Source organism: Podarcis vaucheri, assembly GCF_965113315.1.
Source record: "Podarcis vaucheri genome assembly, chromosome: 3".
NCBI lineage: Eukaryota > Metazoa > Chordata > Lepidosauria > Squamata > Lacertidae > Podarcis > Podarcis vaucheri.
In genome coordinates this window covers 127,785,876-127,801,147 of record NC_138761.1, presented here as the reverse complement: position 1 = coordinate 127,801,147, position 15,272 = coordinate 127,785,876, and the positions used below count along the sequence as shown (strand labels likewise).

The window sequence follows — 15,272 nt, the reverse complement described above, 5'->3', positions numbered from 1 at the left end:
AGAGGTTGCAACGTACCCTTACAAGGTGTGGTCTTGGTCATGGCTTTCATTGGCTTTTCTGGTTGCAAATGTACATTTTCAGTGGGTGATATCCAGCCAAGTCATAGTCTGAGTACTTAAAGTAATTCACTTAAGTCCATTGATTTCAATGGGCTTACTGTGAACATGACTGACATTGACTATTGCTCAATGCCTCACCCATGCCCGATGAAGTCTCCAAAGTGAAAGGAATACAGTGGTACCTCGGGTTAAGAACTGAATTCGTTCCGGAGGTCCGTTCTCAACCTGAAACCGTTTTTAACCTGAGGTACCACTTTAGTTAATGGGGTCTCCCACTGCCGCCACACGATTTCTGTTCTCATCCTGAAGCAAAGTTCTTAACCCGAGGTACTATTTCTGGGTTAGCGGAGTCTGTAACCTGAAACGTTTGTAACCCGAGGTTCACTGTAGTTTCCATGGGGCAGATGGTGGGGCTTCAGTGCCTTGTGTGTAATTAATTCTTTGGCTCATCCCTATGACTACCGGAAAGAGAATAAATTGAGGTAAAATGAGGAAGTGTGTAGATTTGCCCAATTCAAGCCAGTTGCAGAATTTGGTTACTTGGTGCAGAAGTTTGATAACAGTTTTGCATACAGTCTTGGAGGTGACAAAAAATCAGTCCTGGGTTGTTGTGTTCAGTATTCTGTTAGTATCCATTCCTGCTCCAGTAGGATATCAGATAAGAAGTCATCATCGTCTGATCTGGATTTTGCATTCCATTGTCCCAGTGCAAAATCCTGGACACTGTTCATTTGAGTCTTCTGGTGTGGCATGTTTAAAAACCGCTCTGTGCAGTACATGGGAACAGGAGAAACTGCCTTTTGCTGAGCTCGGCTGCTGGTTCATCTCTCTCAATACTGGGCTGGCATCAGCTCTCTGGGGTTTCAGAGGGGATAATCCCAGCCCTGCCAAGAGGGCCTTCTTCTGCATGGCGAGCAGGTGGTCTGCTGCTGAGCTACAGCCAGCCCTTCTCCATCGCTGCAGTTTGTCCAGGAAGATCAAGTGTGTACAGGACTGACTGACTCTTTGGCAGAAAGCCAGCGGTGTTTCATAACAGCCTCCTAGTGTTTTGCTTACAGTACATGTACAGTCAGCAGATTTGCATGACATTTTTCCTGCATAAATTGGGCTTCTAAAAACTATTATTGCATGAATGCCATAAAACTGAAGGAAAGGAAAGCAGTCCCCTTGAGTGCATCTGGCTGGCTGGCTGGCTGGCTGGCTGGCTAGCTAGCTAGGTGGCTCTTTGTGTTCCCAGACCCATGTCCCCATCGCCAGGATACTGTAAGTTGTTAGGGGTTCAAATAGACTAATCATCCCTAATTCTTCCCCTCCCCTTTTAACTGACACTCTCAAGGTTGCATAAGTCCTGGAATATTGGTACTGTCAGGCTGTTCAGGTTCTTGTTTGCAAACTAATACGCTTCTGTGTATATGGGAGGAGGGGGAAAGGGACCTAAGTATGCAGAAATGACTGACTTGTTTTGGGTGGTTTTGCTTTGCTTCCCAACCACCGAAGTTTGGTATTAAAGGTAAAGGGACCCCTGACCATTAGGTCCAGTCGTGGACGACTCTGGGGTTGCGGCACTCATCTCACTTTACTGACCAAGGGAGCCGGTGTACAGCTTCCAGGTCATGTGGCCAGCATGACTAAGCCACTTCTGGCGAACCAGAGCAGCGCATGGAAATGCCGTTTACCTTCCCGCTGAAGTGGTACCTATTTATCTACTTGCACTTTGATGTACTTTCAAACTGCTAGGTTGGCAGGAGCAGGGACCGAGCAACGGGAGCTCACCCCGTCATGGGGATTCGAACTGCCGACCTTCTGATCGGCAAGCCCTAGGCTCAGTGGTTTAACCCACAGTGCCAGCTGCATCCCTATGGATGCTTGCAACAAAATGCTGCAGTGTGACAAATCCCCCAACAGGAATGCTCCTGTTCAAGCTGCGACCAGTCAAGAGCATTATGGGGGCTTCCCTGTGCCCCACCCTTCTGAAAGCTTTCATTCTGTGTCAGAGGGTTTCAACTTTCTTGGGTCCACGGCTCACTTGACCAACGATCTTCTTTCTGCGGGACCCCCGTGGGGTTCAGGAGCCCAGTTAGGTCACCCCTTGCCTGCAGCACTGGCAGCCCCTCACTCTTTTTCAAACACCCTTGTGGAGTGTTCCCTCAGCCTCCTCTCCTCTCACCTCTCCTTGGGATTCTTTTGGGCAGCCACTGCTGCCGCCCCGAATCTCTTGAGGTGCCTCCCAGAGGAGCCTGTAGCCAAGGCTGCTGCAACATGCAGCTGTGGAAGCCTTTGGGAGGCAGAGACGCAAGAGGGCATCAGAGGAGGGAGGGAAGGAAGGAAACAGGGCCAGAGGGCAGTGTTGCCCAAGGCACCCCTAACCATCATGCAAGGCACCCCAGGGTGCCACTGCACAGAGGTTGAAAACCACTGTTCTATGTGATGTAACATGTGGAAACCACCAACAGGGGTACACAGGAACTGGGCCTCCAACCAGCAGCAAACTCCGACTCCTGAAGACTTTTTGTTGTTGTTGTTTGGTCGTTTAGGCGTGTCCGACTCTTCGTGACCCCCTGGACCAGAGCAGGCCAGGCACTCCTGTCTTCCACTGCCTCCCAGAGTTTGGTCAGACTCACGTTTGTAGCTTCGAGAACACTGTCCAACCATCTCATCTTCTGTCGTCCCCTTCTTCTTGTGCCCTCAATCTTTCCCAACATCAGGGTCTTTTCCAGGGAGTCTTCTCTTCTCATGAGGTGGCCAAAGTATTGGAGCCTCAGCTTCAGGATCTGTCCTTCCAGTGAGCACTCAGGGCTGATTTCCTTAAGAAAGGATAGGTTTGATCTTCTTGCAGTCCATGGGACTCTCAAGAGTCTCCTCCAGCACCAGAATTCAAAAGCATCAATTCTTCGGCGATCAGCCTTCTTTATGGTCCAGCTCTCACTTCCATATATCACTACTGGGAAAACCATGGCTTTAACTATACGGACCTTTGTTGGCAAGGTGATGTCTTTGCTTTTTAAGATGCTGTCTAGGTTTGCCATCGCCTTTCGTCTTTTAATTTCGTGACTGCTGTCACCATCTGCAGTGATCATGGAGCCCAAGAAAGTAAAATCTCTCCCTGTCTCCATTTCTTCCCCTTCTATTTGCCAGGAGGTGATGGGCCCAGTGGCCATGATCTTCGTTTTTTTGATGTTGAGCTTCAGACCATATTTTGCGCTCTCCTCTTTCACCCTCATTGAAAGGTTCTTTAATTCCTCCTCACTTTCTGCCATCAAGGTTGTGTCATCTGCATATCTGAGGTTGTTGATATTTCTTCTGGCGATCTTAATTCCGGCTTGGGATTCATCCAGCCCAGCCTTTCGCATGATGAATTCTGCATATAAGTTAAATAAGCAGGGAGGCAATATACAGCCTTGTCGTACTCCTTTCCCAATTTTGAACCAATCAGTTGTTCCATATCCAGTTCTAACTGTAGCTTCTTGTCCCACATAGAGATTTCTCAGGAGACAGATGAGATGATCAGGCACTCCCATTTCTTTAAGAACTTGCCATAGTTAGCTGTGGTCAACACAGTCAAAGGCTTTTGCATAGTCAATGAAGCAGAAGTATTTGTCTTTCTGGAACTCTGTAGCTTTCTCCATAATCCAGCGCATGTTTGCAATTTGGTCTCTGGCTCCTCTGCCCCTTCGAAATCCAGTTTGCACTTCTGGGAGTTCTCGGTCCACATACTGCTTAAGCCTGCCTCGTGGAATTTTAAGCATAACCTTGCTAGCATGTGAAATGAGTGCAATTGTGCGGTAGTTGGAGCATTCTTTGGCACTGCCCTTCTTTGGGATTGGGATGTAGACATCTTCTCCAATCCTCTGGCCACTGCTGCTCCAAACTTGCTGGCATATTGAGTGTAGCACCTTAACAGCATCATCTTTAAAATTTTAAATAGTTCAGCTGGAATACCATCACTTCCACTGGCCTTGTTATTAGCAGTGCTTTCTAAGGCCCATTTGACTTCACTCTCCAGGATGTCTGGCTCAAGGTCAGCAACCACACTAACTGGGGTGTACAAGACATCCATTTCTTTCTGATATAATTCCTCTGTGTATTCTTGCCACCTCTTCTTGATGTCTTCTGCTTCTGTTAGGTCCTTTCCACTTTTGTCTTAGATTATGGTAATCTTCCTACGAAATGTTCCTTTCATATCTCCAATTTTCTTGAACAGATCTCTGGTTTTTCCCATTCTTTTGTTTTCCTCTATTTCTTTGCATTGCTCATTTAAGAAGGCCTTCTTGTCTCTCCTTGCTATTTTTTGGAAATCTGCATTCAATTTTACTAGACTTTTTACTAGCCTGCTAAAAAGGCTAGTCTCTTGTAGTTCGGGAGAGGAAGGGAGGCCTTCCTCTGTGCTGGCCATAAATATAATGTCAAGGCCCCCTGAAACCTGGAACCCATCCTGAAGGTTGGTCACAAGAAACTGAAATATGTATCTGGACCTCTTGTTCATTTTTCCTTGTTGCTTTCCCTACAGAAGGGTATCCTGGCCATTTGGTTGACAGAAGTCCAGCAAAAGTGGTGGAACTCTTTATGTGATGATGCATGTGCTGGCAAAGCATGTTTGTGTTGGCAAAATAGTTATGCCCCTAAAAATTTGCAGCACAGTTTTATTTATCTTAGCAATGGCAGAATTAAGAATGTTCTCTAGTCTCCCCATAAAATGAGTGGGAACTAAGTGTACTCCATTTTTGCCAGATTAGGCTCTTAGTTCCTTTCCTTTGTACATTCTGTGTCCTAAACAGACACACTAGGATGGCACACTAGGAGAATCCCTTTAGGTAATTAATTTCATACTACCTTCTAAAGGAAGTGGTGCAATCATCAGAAGAGAAAGGAAGCTGGCTAAGTAGGAGAACAAGATGCCCAAGAAAATATAAGTTCCCAAGCAGTAGCAAAAAATTGGACATGTTTTTCTTAGGCACCTGTGACCCTAACCCTTTTTTTACAGCTCTGCATTCATCAATTACCAGCAGAGCAAGTTGTGGCTTATGCTAGAAAGTAATGGAATTGGGTCATTAATCTCTTCAGTAAGCTGTACTTAAGTCTTTTCAGTCACTTCCACACACATCTTAATAGCTTCAGGGAAGTACAGCAAGGTCTTTCCTTTGTAAGCTCGCCACGAAAAGTGAACCCATGGAAGGTGTCCCTTTGGTTATGATAACTTCAGACACTTGCAAATATGCCTTTCACAGTATTTCTCCAGTTCAAGCAGTAGCATCAGCTTAGTGGGAAAATGCCAGTTTATTTTATTCCATTTTCCATGAAAGCAATTTCCCCCACATCTTCCTTAGTCAAGGAATTTGCATCTTCTCTGTGGCGCTCAGACTGCAAGGCTGGGACGCAAGCATTCCAGTTCATACATCTTGATTTGAAGGCTCCAGGTGTTAGGGAATAAAGACATATATCCAGTGACTTTGGCACTTGTGCACTTCATTGGCCTCGCTGCCTTGCTATTCTGTGCTCCCACACTCAGAATTCCTAGATCTACTCCCCTCCATTTAAATTTTATCTTCATCCCAAAGGGAGATTTGTTCCAAACCAGACCCTCATTTCTGCTCTGAGTAAAATTTAGTTGTGTGGACACTGGTTTTAGAGGACAGCATAAAGTGGGCAAAATCAAAACCTGGTAGAATGGAGGACGTGATTGTTGTGGAATTTGGCCTCAAAGGTCAGTGCAAATGTGCCTGTTTTTGCGCCATTTTTGCAATTTTCGTGTTCTTTTAGGGCCGCTTTTGCCGCTTTTAAGGCCCACTTCTGCATGTGTGTGCAGTTGTGTGTGCCTTGAACTCACGTAAATGGCAACTTGCCTGTACCAGTTTCTGGGAGTCACAGCTGGAGAGAATGCTGTTGTGCTTCTGTGCATCTCATAGGTAGCTGGCTGGCCGCTGTGAAAACAGGAAGCTGGGGTTTAGATGGGCCCCTCCCTTAATCCATCACATTTGTCCAAGGTCCTTATCTACAAGAAATATTCAGCTAAGAAGGTGGCAGTTGCCTAAGCTGGGCAAAGCATGTTGCAGTCTCCATTGAGCGTGATGAACGTATAACAATAAAAACTGAATGGATCAGTAATACCTGCAAATGATTATTGGTCATTAAAATTGTCCAGAAATCTAAGTCTTAAAAAACATAAAAAGAAAGGTATTACTCTGGCAAATATGGAGCACTTTCCCTTTTATTTTTCAGTGTTATTGGAACCCAGAGAATTCCTGCTTAGGACGCAAAGTATCCTTCTATAACACAGCTGGCCCAATCTGCATCTGTATGGCCTGGCTGTAGAAAAATGTTCCTTCAAGGACAAAGTGCTTTTCAGATTTGAGGTGCATTTTACAATGAGCACAGTTGCACTGGCTCTTCAGATAGCATCTCCAGCCATGCTTGTTCTCAGAGGCATCCATGATGCAGTGTAGGTTAAAGCAGGATTAGCCTTCTAGACTTCTGTGAAATCTGGATCACCAAAGGCAGCACAACCTCACAAGTAGCGCGCCCTCTCTCTCTCTCTCTCTCTGTGTGTGTGTGTCTGTCAGTGGTTCTGGTGGGATTTAGCAGCTAGCAGGTGCAGTTTCGGATATCTGTAATGCAAAGTGACTGTTTCTGGAAACTTAAACTATACACTATCTTCTTGAGCCTGCCCTATTAGGAAAGGGAAGGGAATTTAGTTGAGGACAAATGCAGTTTTGGAAAAGACTCAAGAAATTATGCAAAGAGATTTTCTTTTGCAGAAAATGTTCAATTGTAGTCTATTTCCATGAAAAGTCAATTTCTACAAATGCACAAGACAATGAATTGAAGCAGTCATGGTGAAACTGGGACATTTCAAAGTCTTGTGGCATCCGAATGACTTAACACATTTGTCACAGCAGAAGCTTCCCAAACTGCAGTCCGCTTCATCAAATCACGAAGTTTTAGCATGTGTATATACAGGTGAAACTTGGAAAATTAGAATATAATGGAAAAGTTCATTTATTTCAGTAATTCAACTTAAAAGGGGTTTTCATCAGCTGTATGCCATGATCATCACAATTATAACAAATAAAGGCTTGACATATATCGCTTTGTGTGTCATGAGTCTATCTCATATATTAGTTTCATCTTTTAAGGTGAATTACTGAAATAAATGAACTTTCCCATGATATTCTAATTTTCCAAGTTTCACCTGTAGACATGATGGTGTGAGCGGGGAATTGTAAATAGCAGGGTCTTGGAAATAGTTGAACCTTTCTTTTTTTAAAACACCCACATGTAATATTTCTGTGAGATTTGTCTGCATTACAAACCACGGTTTAGTATTGCATCTGAACTGGGCCATAGTCACCTTGGCTACTGGGCAAGCTGGCTGTAGTTGTTATGCAGGTGCTATAATTAATACAACACTTTCCATTTACACAGCTCTTTATCTCACCTGGCCACCACCTGGTAAGGTGGCCAGCAGAATTGCCATGTGGACTGAGGCTGAAAGAATAGGGACTGGCCCAAGACCATCTACTGGGCTTGTGGCAAATGCGAGATTTGAATGGAAACGAGTTGAGTCCCGCTTGATCGTTTCACTTCCCCAGCTCTGCATGTGGTTGGAAATTTGAGCTTCTAATCTGCTCTTTGGCTACAGAATCCACCCACCTCTGGTGAAAATAAAGGAAGGGGTCAAGTATGCCCCTGGGAGAAATTCTGGCAGACTAGACACCTACCATTTTGATGTTGGCGCTGATAAGGAAAAGTTCTGGGGTGAGAGACTACTCAACAGCCCAGCTTGTCAGGGTACAAGTCCCCCACAGATCCGTGCGGTCAGTAAAAGAAGGAAATTCTAGCCAAACAGTGGTCAGTAGATCATGATCTTTATTGTTGCTCAGCAGGTCCCCACAGGCGTAAGGAACCCCGAGGATGGGGCAACATTGACTTTTAAAACTTCCCACCATATCCCAGAATACAGTTCATACAGCATCATTGATACATCATCTTTACATCACTGACATGTCACAAAAGGGGAGGGGTAGACAGAGGTTACACTAGTTCAGCCTTGGCAAACATGTCCAGACGAGACCTTGGTACAAGATTAGCATAGGCAAGACATGTCCAGGCGTCTCTCATGGGGGTTTGTTTTTGTTCGCATTTTTTATTATGTGTTTTGTGTTTTTTATCTCGTATTTTTTATGTTGTGAACTGCCCTGAGTTCTATGGATCAAGGGTGGTGTACAAATTTAATAAATACATAAATAAAAATATTTTTAAAATACAGGATTTTAGCAGAGAATTGCATGACTGGGATCTGACTGTTTAGCCTGAAGGCTGCCTAGAAGGAGACACACAGAGTCTGGAGAGTCGTGGTGGATTATACTGGGTTCATGGAGATATTTTATTAGCAGTCATGGGAGCTAATTGCCTTGAGTAACTGAGGGTAACAGTATCTGCTCTCCTGGGCGTCCTTTTCTGTCCTCCTATGACCCCTTTTCATTTCCCATTTCCTCCTGTCTCTCCCTTCCCTGCCAGTGCCAGCTGCTCCTGACGCAGGCCCAGTCAGACGTATGGCACAGAGGCAGCCCTTTCTTTGGGAAGGACCAGGAAGCTCTGGGGCCCAGGTGCTGCTCCATGCTGCAATTTAGGGAAGCCACAGGGTGCTCACCTGCTTCTGAGCCCAGTGGAGATTGGGCCGGCTGCTTGAACGAACGGCTCAGAATGTGTTTTTATTGCCGTTAAACCTTCTCAGTTTAACAGCAATGACTTCTGTATATTGATGATTCCGACTGTGGAATATTTACTCATTTTGCGTCTCGTGTTTGGGCCATGTATTGAGGCCTTTTTACTGGTGGTTAGCAATATTAATCTCTCTTGACTTAAACTGCCAGGAATGCCACAGCTACGAATGTTGGGTTGATCAAAAAAGTAGCAAGCTATCTCTAGTTAGCAAAGCAGTATTTGGATGTTTGCGAGACCTAGCACCCTTGACGGAAGGCTTGTGAGCTGGAGGGAGGCAAGCAAGTCCTGTGCTCACCCTGGTCCAAAATAAAAAAAAAATCCATCCAGTAGCACCTTAGAGACCAACTAAGTTTGTTCTTGGCATGAGCTTTCGTGTGCAGGCACACTTCTTCAGATACACAAAAGCTCATACCAATAACAAACTTAGTTGGTCTCTAAGGTGCTACTGGACGGAATTTTTTTATTTTGTTTCGACTACGGCAGACCAACACAGCTACCTTCCTGTAACTAGAACTATGGAAGGCATCACCTTGGTCCAGTGAGTCCCACCACTGAAAGGCCCTTCTACTGACTCTGGGGAATGGAACGGAGGCGGGCAGATACTCCCTGAGCCCAAGCAGAGCAGAGTTTTCTCCTGGGGATGCAACCTGGGGCTCAAATGTCATTCTCCCCAGTGGAAAAGACATGGATAATGTTAATTTCCACCTGGAGCTCTGTGACTCGTGGTCCCGGCAGGAAAAGGTGCTCCACCAGTAGCAGAATACAGTGGTACCTCGGGTTACAAACACCTCAGGTTACAGACTCTGCTAACCCAGAAATAGTACCTCGGGTTAATAACTTTGCTTCAGGGTGAGAACAGAAATCGCGTGGCGGCAGTGGGAGGCCCCATTAACTAAAGTGGTACCTCAGGTTAAAAACGGTTTCAGGTTGAGAACGGACCTCCGGAACGAATTAAGTTTGTAACCAGAGGTACCACTGTACTGGGCTTTGGGAGCAGTCCTTGAACTTTGTGTGACTGTTTCGTTTGAACACTGGCAAATAAATGGACCCTTTTGGGCTGAGCAGTTCAGTTGCTCGTGCGTTCCTATTTCCAGCGAGGAAGGCAGTAGCTATTTGGCGGAAGTGCATTTTTAAGGCTTTGATCATGATTGAGCCTGAGCAAGTGGCTTTTCTTCTAGCTTTAATACAATTCTAATTCCTATTAATTCTCTTTCCTTGCCATATTCAAATATATGTACAGGCCGTAGCTCAGAAGCAAAGCACATATCTGATGCCAACATCCATTGTCCCCAACACCTTCCATCAAAAACATCTCTGGTTGCATGGCTGGAGGTACATGTGGCCACAGGAACATTTTAGCTTCTGCTTTTGGCATTGTCTCTGAGCATGTCTTCTCTCTCACACAGTGTTCTGTATTCTGTAACACATAAAGACCTTGTAGCCTAGCACCTTCTTTAGCATGCTAATTTCCTACCCACAAAGGGAATTTCCAATAGGATGAGCCCCTCCTGCGATCTGGTCCACCTCATTCTGCTGCCTCCTAGCCTCCATTACGTGTGCTCAAGCACAAAACCATGCACAAGGGCGCTCATTCAGAGGGGGAAGAAGAGAAGAGGACGGAGCTACCAATCATCTAAGCTACCAAATATCAAAGCCCAAACAGCTGCTGTGTAGGAAACTTGTTTCTGCTTCTCTATTTTTGCATGTGGAACCTGCACATGCTCAGCTGAGTTCACTTGAGTTTTAAGACATTTTTACATGAATGCTGCTTTGTTCAAATTGAGAATTGAATTGGCTAGCTGAGCACTCTGTGTGTGCATGTGTTTATTCTCCTTTTGTTCTTGGGAACCCCCCCCCCCTTTAAAGCTCTTTGAGTGAGTCAGCGTTCAGCCCCGGCTGCAATAGACTTGCTCTTGATGTCAGAGCATTAGGCAGGATGCTGGCATGCACAGAGGGTCCTAAGAGGCTCTTTGTCCATCTAGTGGTTAAATAATTCAGTTTTGCTTAAACCCCCCCCCCCCACTTTTACCGTGTCCACTTCTTTAAAAATTCACTTAAAAGTATATTACTTTAAAAGCCCCATTGGACGTTCAGGTTCCAAAAGTACATTCTCAAACCAGAAAATCACTTCTGGGTTTACAGTGTTCGGGAACCAAAATGTCCGAGTTCCAGGGCGTTTGACAACCAAGGTACGACTGTATCTTCTTGGGGAAAGGGCAGCCTCTTCTTACTATTCAACACAGGCACTTTTGTGCAAGTTACTGATGCCTCAAAGCCATTTATTAGTTTTAGTGTTTAACGGAAACCCAAATGAGTAACTGTACATTCAAAAGTAATTGTTATAAACTACTATAAGATGGCATGCAGTTTCATAGTGCAATGAAACCAGAGCTTTTGCCCTCCTGAAGAGGGTCAAGCAACTGCCTCAGGCAGCAGCAACAGACAAGGCAACAGGAAGGGAGCTTCAGAAAGCAGAGGGTTGTCTGTTGCTCCCTCCCCTAGTCTGGCGGAGTGGCAAGAAGCCCTTGCAGAGTCCGGCCCCGAGCCCCGCATGCTCAGCAGGGAAGCTTTGCAAGGGGTTCTCCTTAAGGTCGTCCCACCCAGCTGTGAAAGTTAGACCGTGGGGTGCAGAGAATGACCTGGCCCACCAGCCCAGAAGGGTTCTCCACTCCTGCTCAAAACCAGCATTTATTGGCCTGTGATTTTAAACCTGAGTGAGAGAGAACCTGCACTGACTCATCTTGTGTGTGTGTGTGCTCTGAAGTCAGCCCTGTTGCTGCAACCGCTTCATCATGAGGATCAATCATTGCATTTTTTCTGCCCCTGAATGAACAACAACCCCCCCCCAAAAAAAGGTACAGGAAAGATTGGCAATGTCCTGCTCCTTTTATTGGCCCCACACTCAGTTGTGGAGTGGAGAATTTCTTTAGCTAATAAGCTTTTCATGTTAATGCCGAATAATTCTCTGCAAGTGGGTTGTTTTAAGTTCCCCTAGAAGTGGATTGGCTGGTGGTTCTTTTCAGCCCTGCAGGGTGTGACCCTCTTGCACTGCAGAGATGCAGTACTGCTGACTCCTCGTGTCCGATGCATTTTGCGTCCTTGTCTTTCAGCTTGAAGTTGACAAATCGCCTCTTCCTGCAAATCCTGCTCCTCTAAGTCCCAGCGCAGCTCCAAAGCCAGATGCAGCCATTATCCCCGTGGATCCATCTCCCTTGGAGAAGAACAAGTGCTTTTTTGTGGATGAGTCAGAACCGCTTCTGCGTTGTGATTCGACCTCCAGCGGCTGCTCTGCTCTGAGCCGAACAGGCTCCTTTATTACCAAAGGTACTGAATTTTGCCAGTCTGAAATCTCATCTCATGCTTTAGTGTTTTTTGTCAGACTTCAAAGTAAATGGAACAACAGTAACATATTAGGAATGCAGACTTAGATTTTGTTGCCCAAAATACAGCAGTGTGTGTTTCTAAACATTCCTTTTGATGATCATCACCCATAAGGCAAGTTATCTACAAAGCAGCTTTGTTGTTGATTTTATGCCATGCCAAACATTTTAAAATAACTGCAATTGTTAGTTCCATTTTTTCCTGTCATTGCTCAAGGTGCTAAGGGAACCTACACAATTCCCTCCCACTACTTTATCCTAACCAACCTGTATGGCCCAGGTGGTCATCTGGGGTACCATTTTCCATAAGCCAGGCAAAAGGATGCTGAGCTACCGTGATAGAGGGGTTTAGAAGAACCTTAGCCCAAAAATGCTGGAATCTGAGCTGATAGGAAAAGAGGATAGAAATAAGAAGCTCAGGGTATTGCAAACAGGCCTTTAAGTGGGCAGGAAGCAGATTCCACATGAACCAGATATGGATGGATTAATGAGCAGCATTTGCATAGCAAGTTTAGGGATGGGGTGGGCTGATTTGCTGCAAGAATGCAGATTTCCCTGTTGGGTTGGATCCAGACTTACAGAGCAGTGCAAACCCTTGTTATTCCAGGCTGGAGGGGTTTGGGATGAAGTGGAGGTGTCTTTCCATTCAGTTCTGCTTGCTTGTGCCGTTGGAGGTTTCACTGTTTCATCCTTAGTCTCTGTTAGGTACTTGCAGCTATCAGGCTGCCCTTAGGACTCTGGGATAAGCAAGAAGTGGGTGGTCTCCATTTTTCAAAAGATTAAGCTCATCTGTTGCTGCAGTCTCTGTTACACACAGATTTCTGCCTAGGCAGAAAGCAGGTGCAAAGAGAAATATGACAGTCTTAATAGTATAGTAGAATTTCCTTTGATTAAACAGTGTCTGCTCTAAGCACGCTGAGAGCCTGGATTCAATCTCAGGAGTGTAACTTATAGTTTGGCTCTGTGTTGAGGCTTCAGTTTGCAGCTGCAGAGGTTGCTGTGGCCAAGGGACTTCTGGCAAATCCTGGGTTAATAGCAAAACGCCCTCTTTCTTTCCACAGAAAAGAAGGATACTGTGCTGCGACAGGTGCGCTTGGACCCCTGTGACCTGCAGCCCATCTTTGACGACATGCTTCACATACTGAACCCAGAAGAGCTGCATGCCATTGAAGAGATCCCACAGGCAGAAGATAAGCTGGACAGGCTTTTCGAAATTGCTGGTGTCAAGAGCCAGGAAGCAAGCCAGACTCTCCTGGATTCGGTCTATAGCCACCTGCCTGATTTGCTCTAGACTGGCTCACCAAATGATTGCACGCTGCACACATATTCTGGCTGCTACTTGCGCTCGCTTGGTGCCTGTTAAAGTCAACATGCCGGCAGGATATTTTGTAGAACTTGTGGCCAGTATTTTCTTTTAGGTTTTGCTTTTTTCTTCCTTGCCGGAGGAGGGAGGGGCAATGTGACCCTTTCATGTTTATTATCTGAATTAAAAGGTCTTGTTTCCCCCTCTAAATTACAACATTTTTACCTGTCATTCTAACCACTTAAAAACAACAACCACAGATATTCTTTTCAATTTTATCTGTTGAATTTGGACTGGCTTCATCTACTTCTAATCTCATCATCAATTAGGGGTGTTTTTTGTTCTTCTTTTGATGTTTTATGTGTGTGTGTTTTTTTTTTAACTCCAACTTGAAATATATATATTTTTTCTCATGGCAGGTATTTTTAATTCTCATTTACTGCCCTGCTCATAACTGGAGGCTTATGTGAAAAACGGTTGTCAGTTTGATCAGCTTTTCTTAAGACGTTATAAAGAAAAAGCACCTGTACTGCTGGATGATTCCAATTGTTGATGTTTTACGAGCTCCTTGTATGGTTTCCAAGTGGACAAAGCAGATATTGGTGGGCGACTCCTCCAAAACATGTTACATGTAATTTCTCCAGCCTTCAAGATAATGACATTTTGGCCTGCAGATGAATGTAATTCTGTCCACTCAACTCAAGAGGAGTACTTTGCCTTGCCATTTTAGGATTTCAGTAGGCTTGGTAATTTGGGTCATTTTTGGAGTAGCACCTGGAGCTGGACTCTGGAAGGTAAACAAGAACCCTGGCAGGGCCACATTTCTCATTCTACAAGACTTATTGATTTGTGCTTCAAATTTTTGTCTTTTTGTGTGTGTGTGTTTTTTAAAAAATCTATACGGATGTGGCCAATAGGTTTCAAATACCTCACTTGGTCTTTGCATTTCCCCCCTCCACACAGATATCACTTTTTATTAAAAATGCTGCATTGTAAGAAATCTGCCTCTATTATATTTGCAACTACTATGCCAGTAATAAACCAGTCCATGGTAATGCTTACTTTGGAGAGGATGTTGCAAGGTGGAATGTCCTGCCTTGCATGGGGAGGGGAAGGAGAGGATGACGTTGAAAGAAACTTGCCTTCTGGTATACTAATTTATTAATAAATAGGTGTTTGCTATGTGATGATGTTTCTGTCTTAACCGCCATCCTTTGTTGGATACCTTGAAAACAGAGTTCTCAATGCAGTGGCTGGGATTTGAATGAGTAAGTGTCCTGTCCCGTCCCCCCCCCCCCCGGGCCCCACTTGTCCAATCTTGAGACTGCAATTCTGTACTCACTTACCAAGCTGCTTTAGATCCTTTGGGAAATGTTTCTGCCGTGCCTTGAAGTCTTTCTACATCTTCAACCATGAATGAGTTCAGGTATCCATTAAAAACACCAAATACCTGTTTTGCCTTAAACTAGTTGAATTTGGTTTGAGCAGTTACACATTCCTTGTGCTGCTAATCATGGCAAGGAAACCAGAAATATTTTGTGTCGCTGGAGGTTCTGCTAATGGGCTTAATGGATGTTGCAATCCTTGAACAAAGAACAGAGTGAGCACAACTGGAAGGAATGTGGAGGCCAAGTCTCTGTATTGTTTCCTGTCTCTGAGTCACAGGGATCTTTCGGCAGGCTTCCTTGGCTGGCAAGCCAGCAGCCTCATTTCCCCACGCTTCTGTCCTGGCCCTGCATATCCAGCTGGAAAACACAGCTTTTCCTGCACTTTCTAAAATAAAGGTATTCCCTGACATACTCCGCAAG

General features: G+C 45.0%; 1 protein-coding gene across 1 annotated transcript in view; it reads left to right on the top strand.

The window, feature by feature from the left end:
- Nucleotides 1-14,651, top strand: part of TNFRSF21 (TNF receptor superfamily member 21) — a 32,576-nt gene extending 17,925 nt beyond the window's left edge. Inside the window, exons 5-6 of the mRNA XM_082215773.1 lie at nt 11,892-12,105; nt 13,223-14,651. Of these exons, the coding sequence (XP_082071899.1) occupies nt 11,892-12,105; nt 13,223-13,452 (444 nt within the window). The 3' untranslated portion in view covers nt 13,453-14,651. The remainder of the gene's footprint in view (nt 1-11,891; nt 12,106-13,222) is intronic.
- Nucleotides 14,652-15,272: the final 621 nt, after the last annotated feature.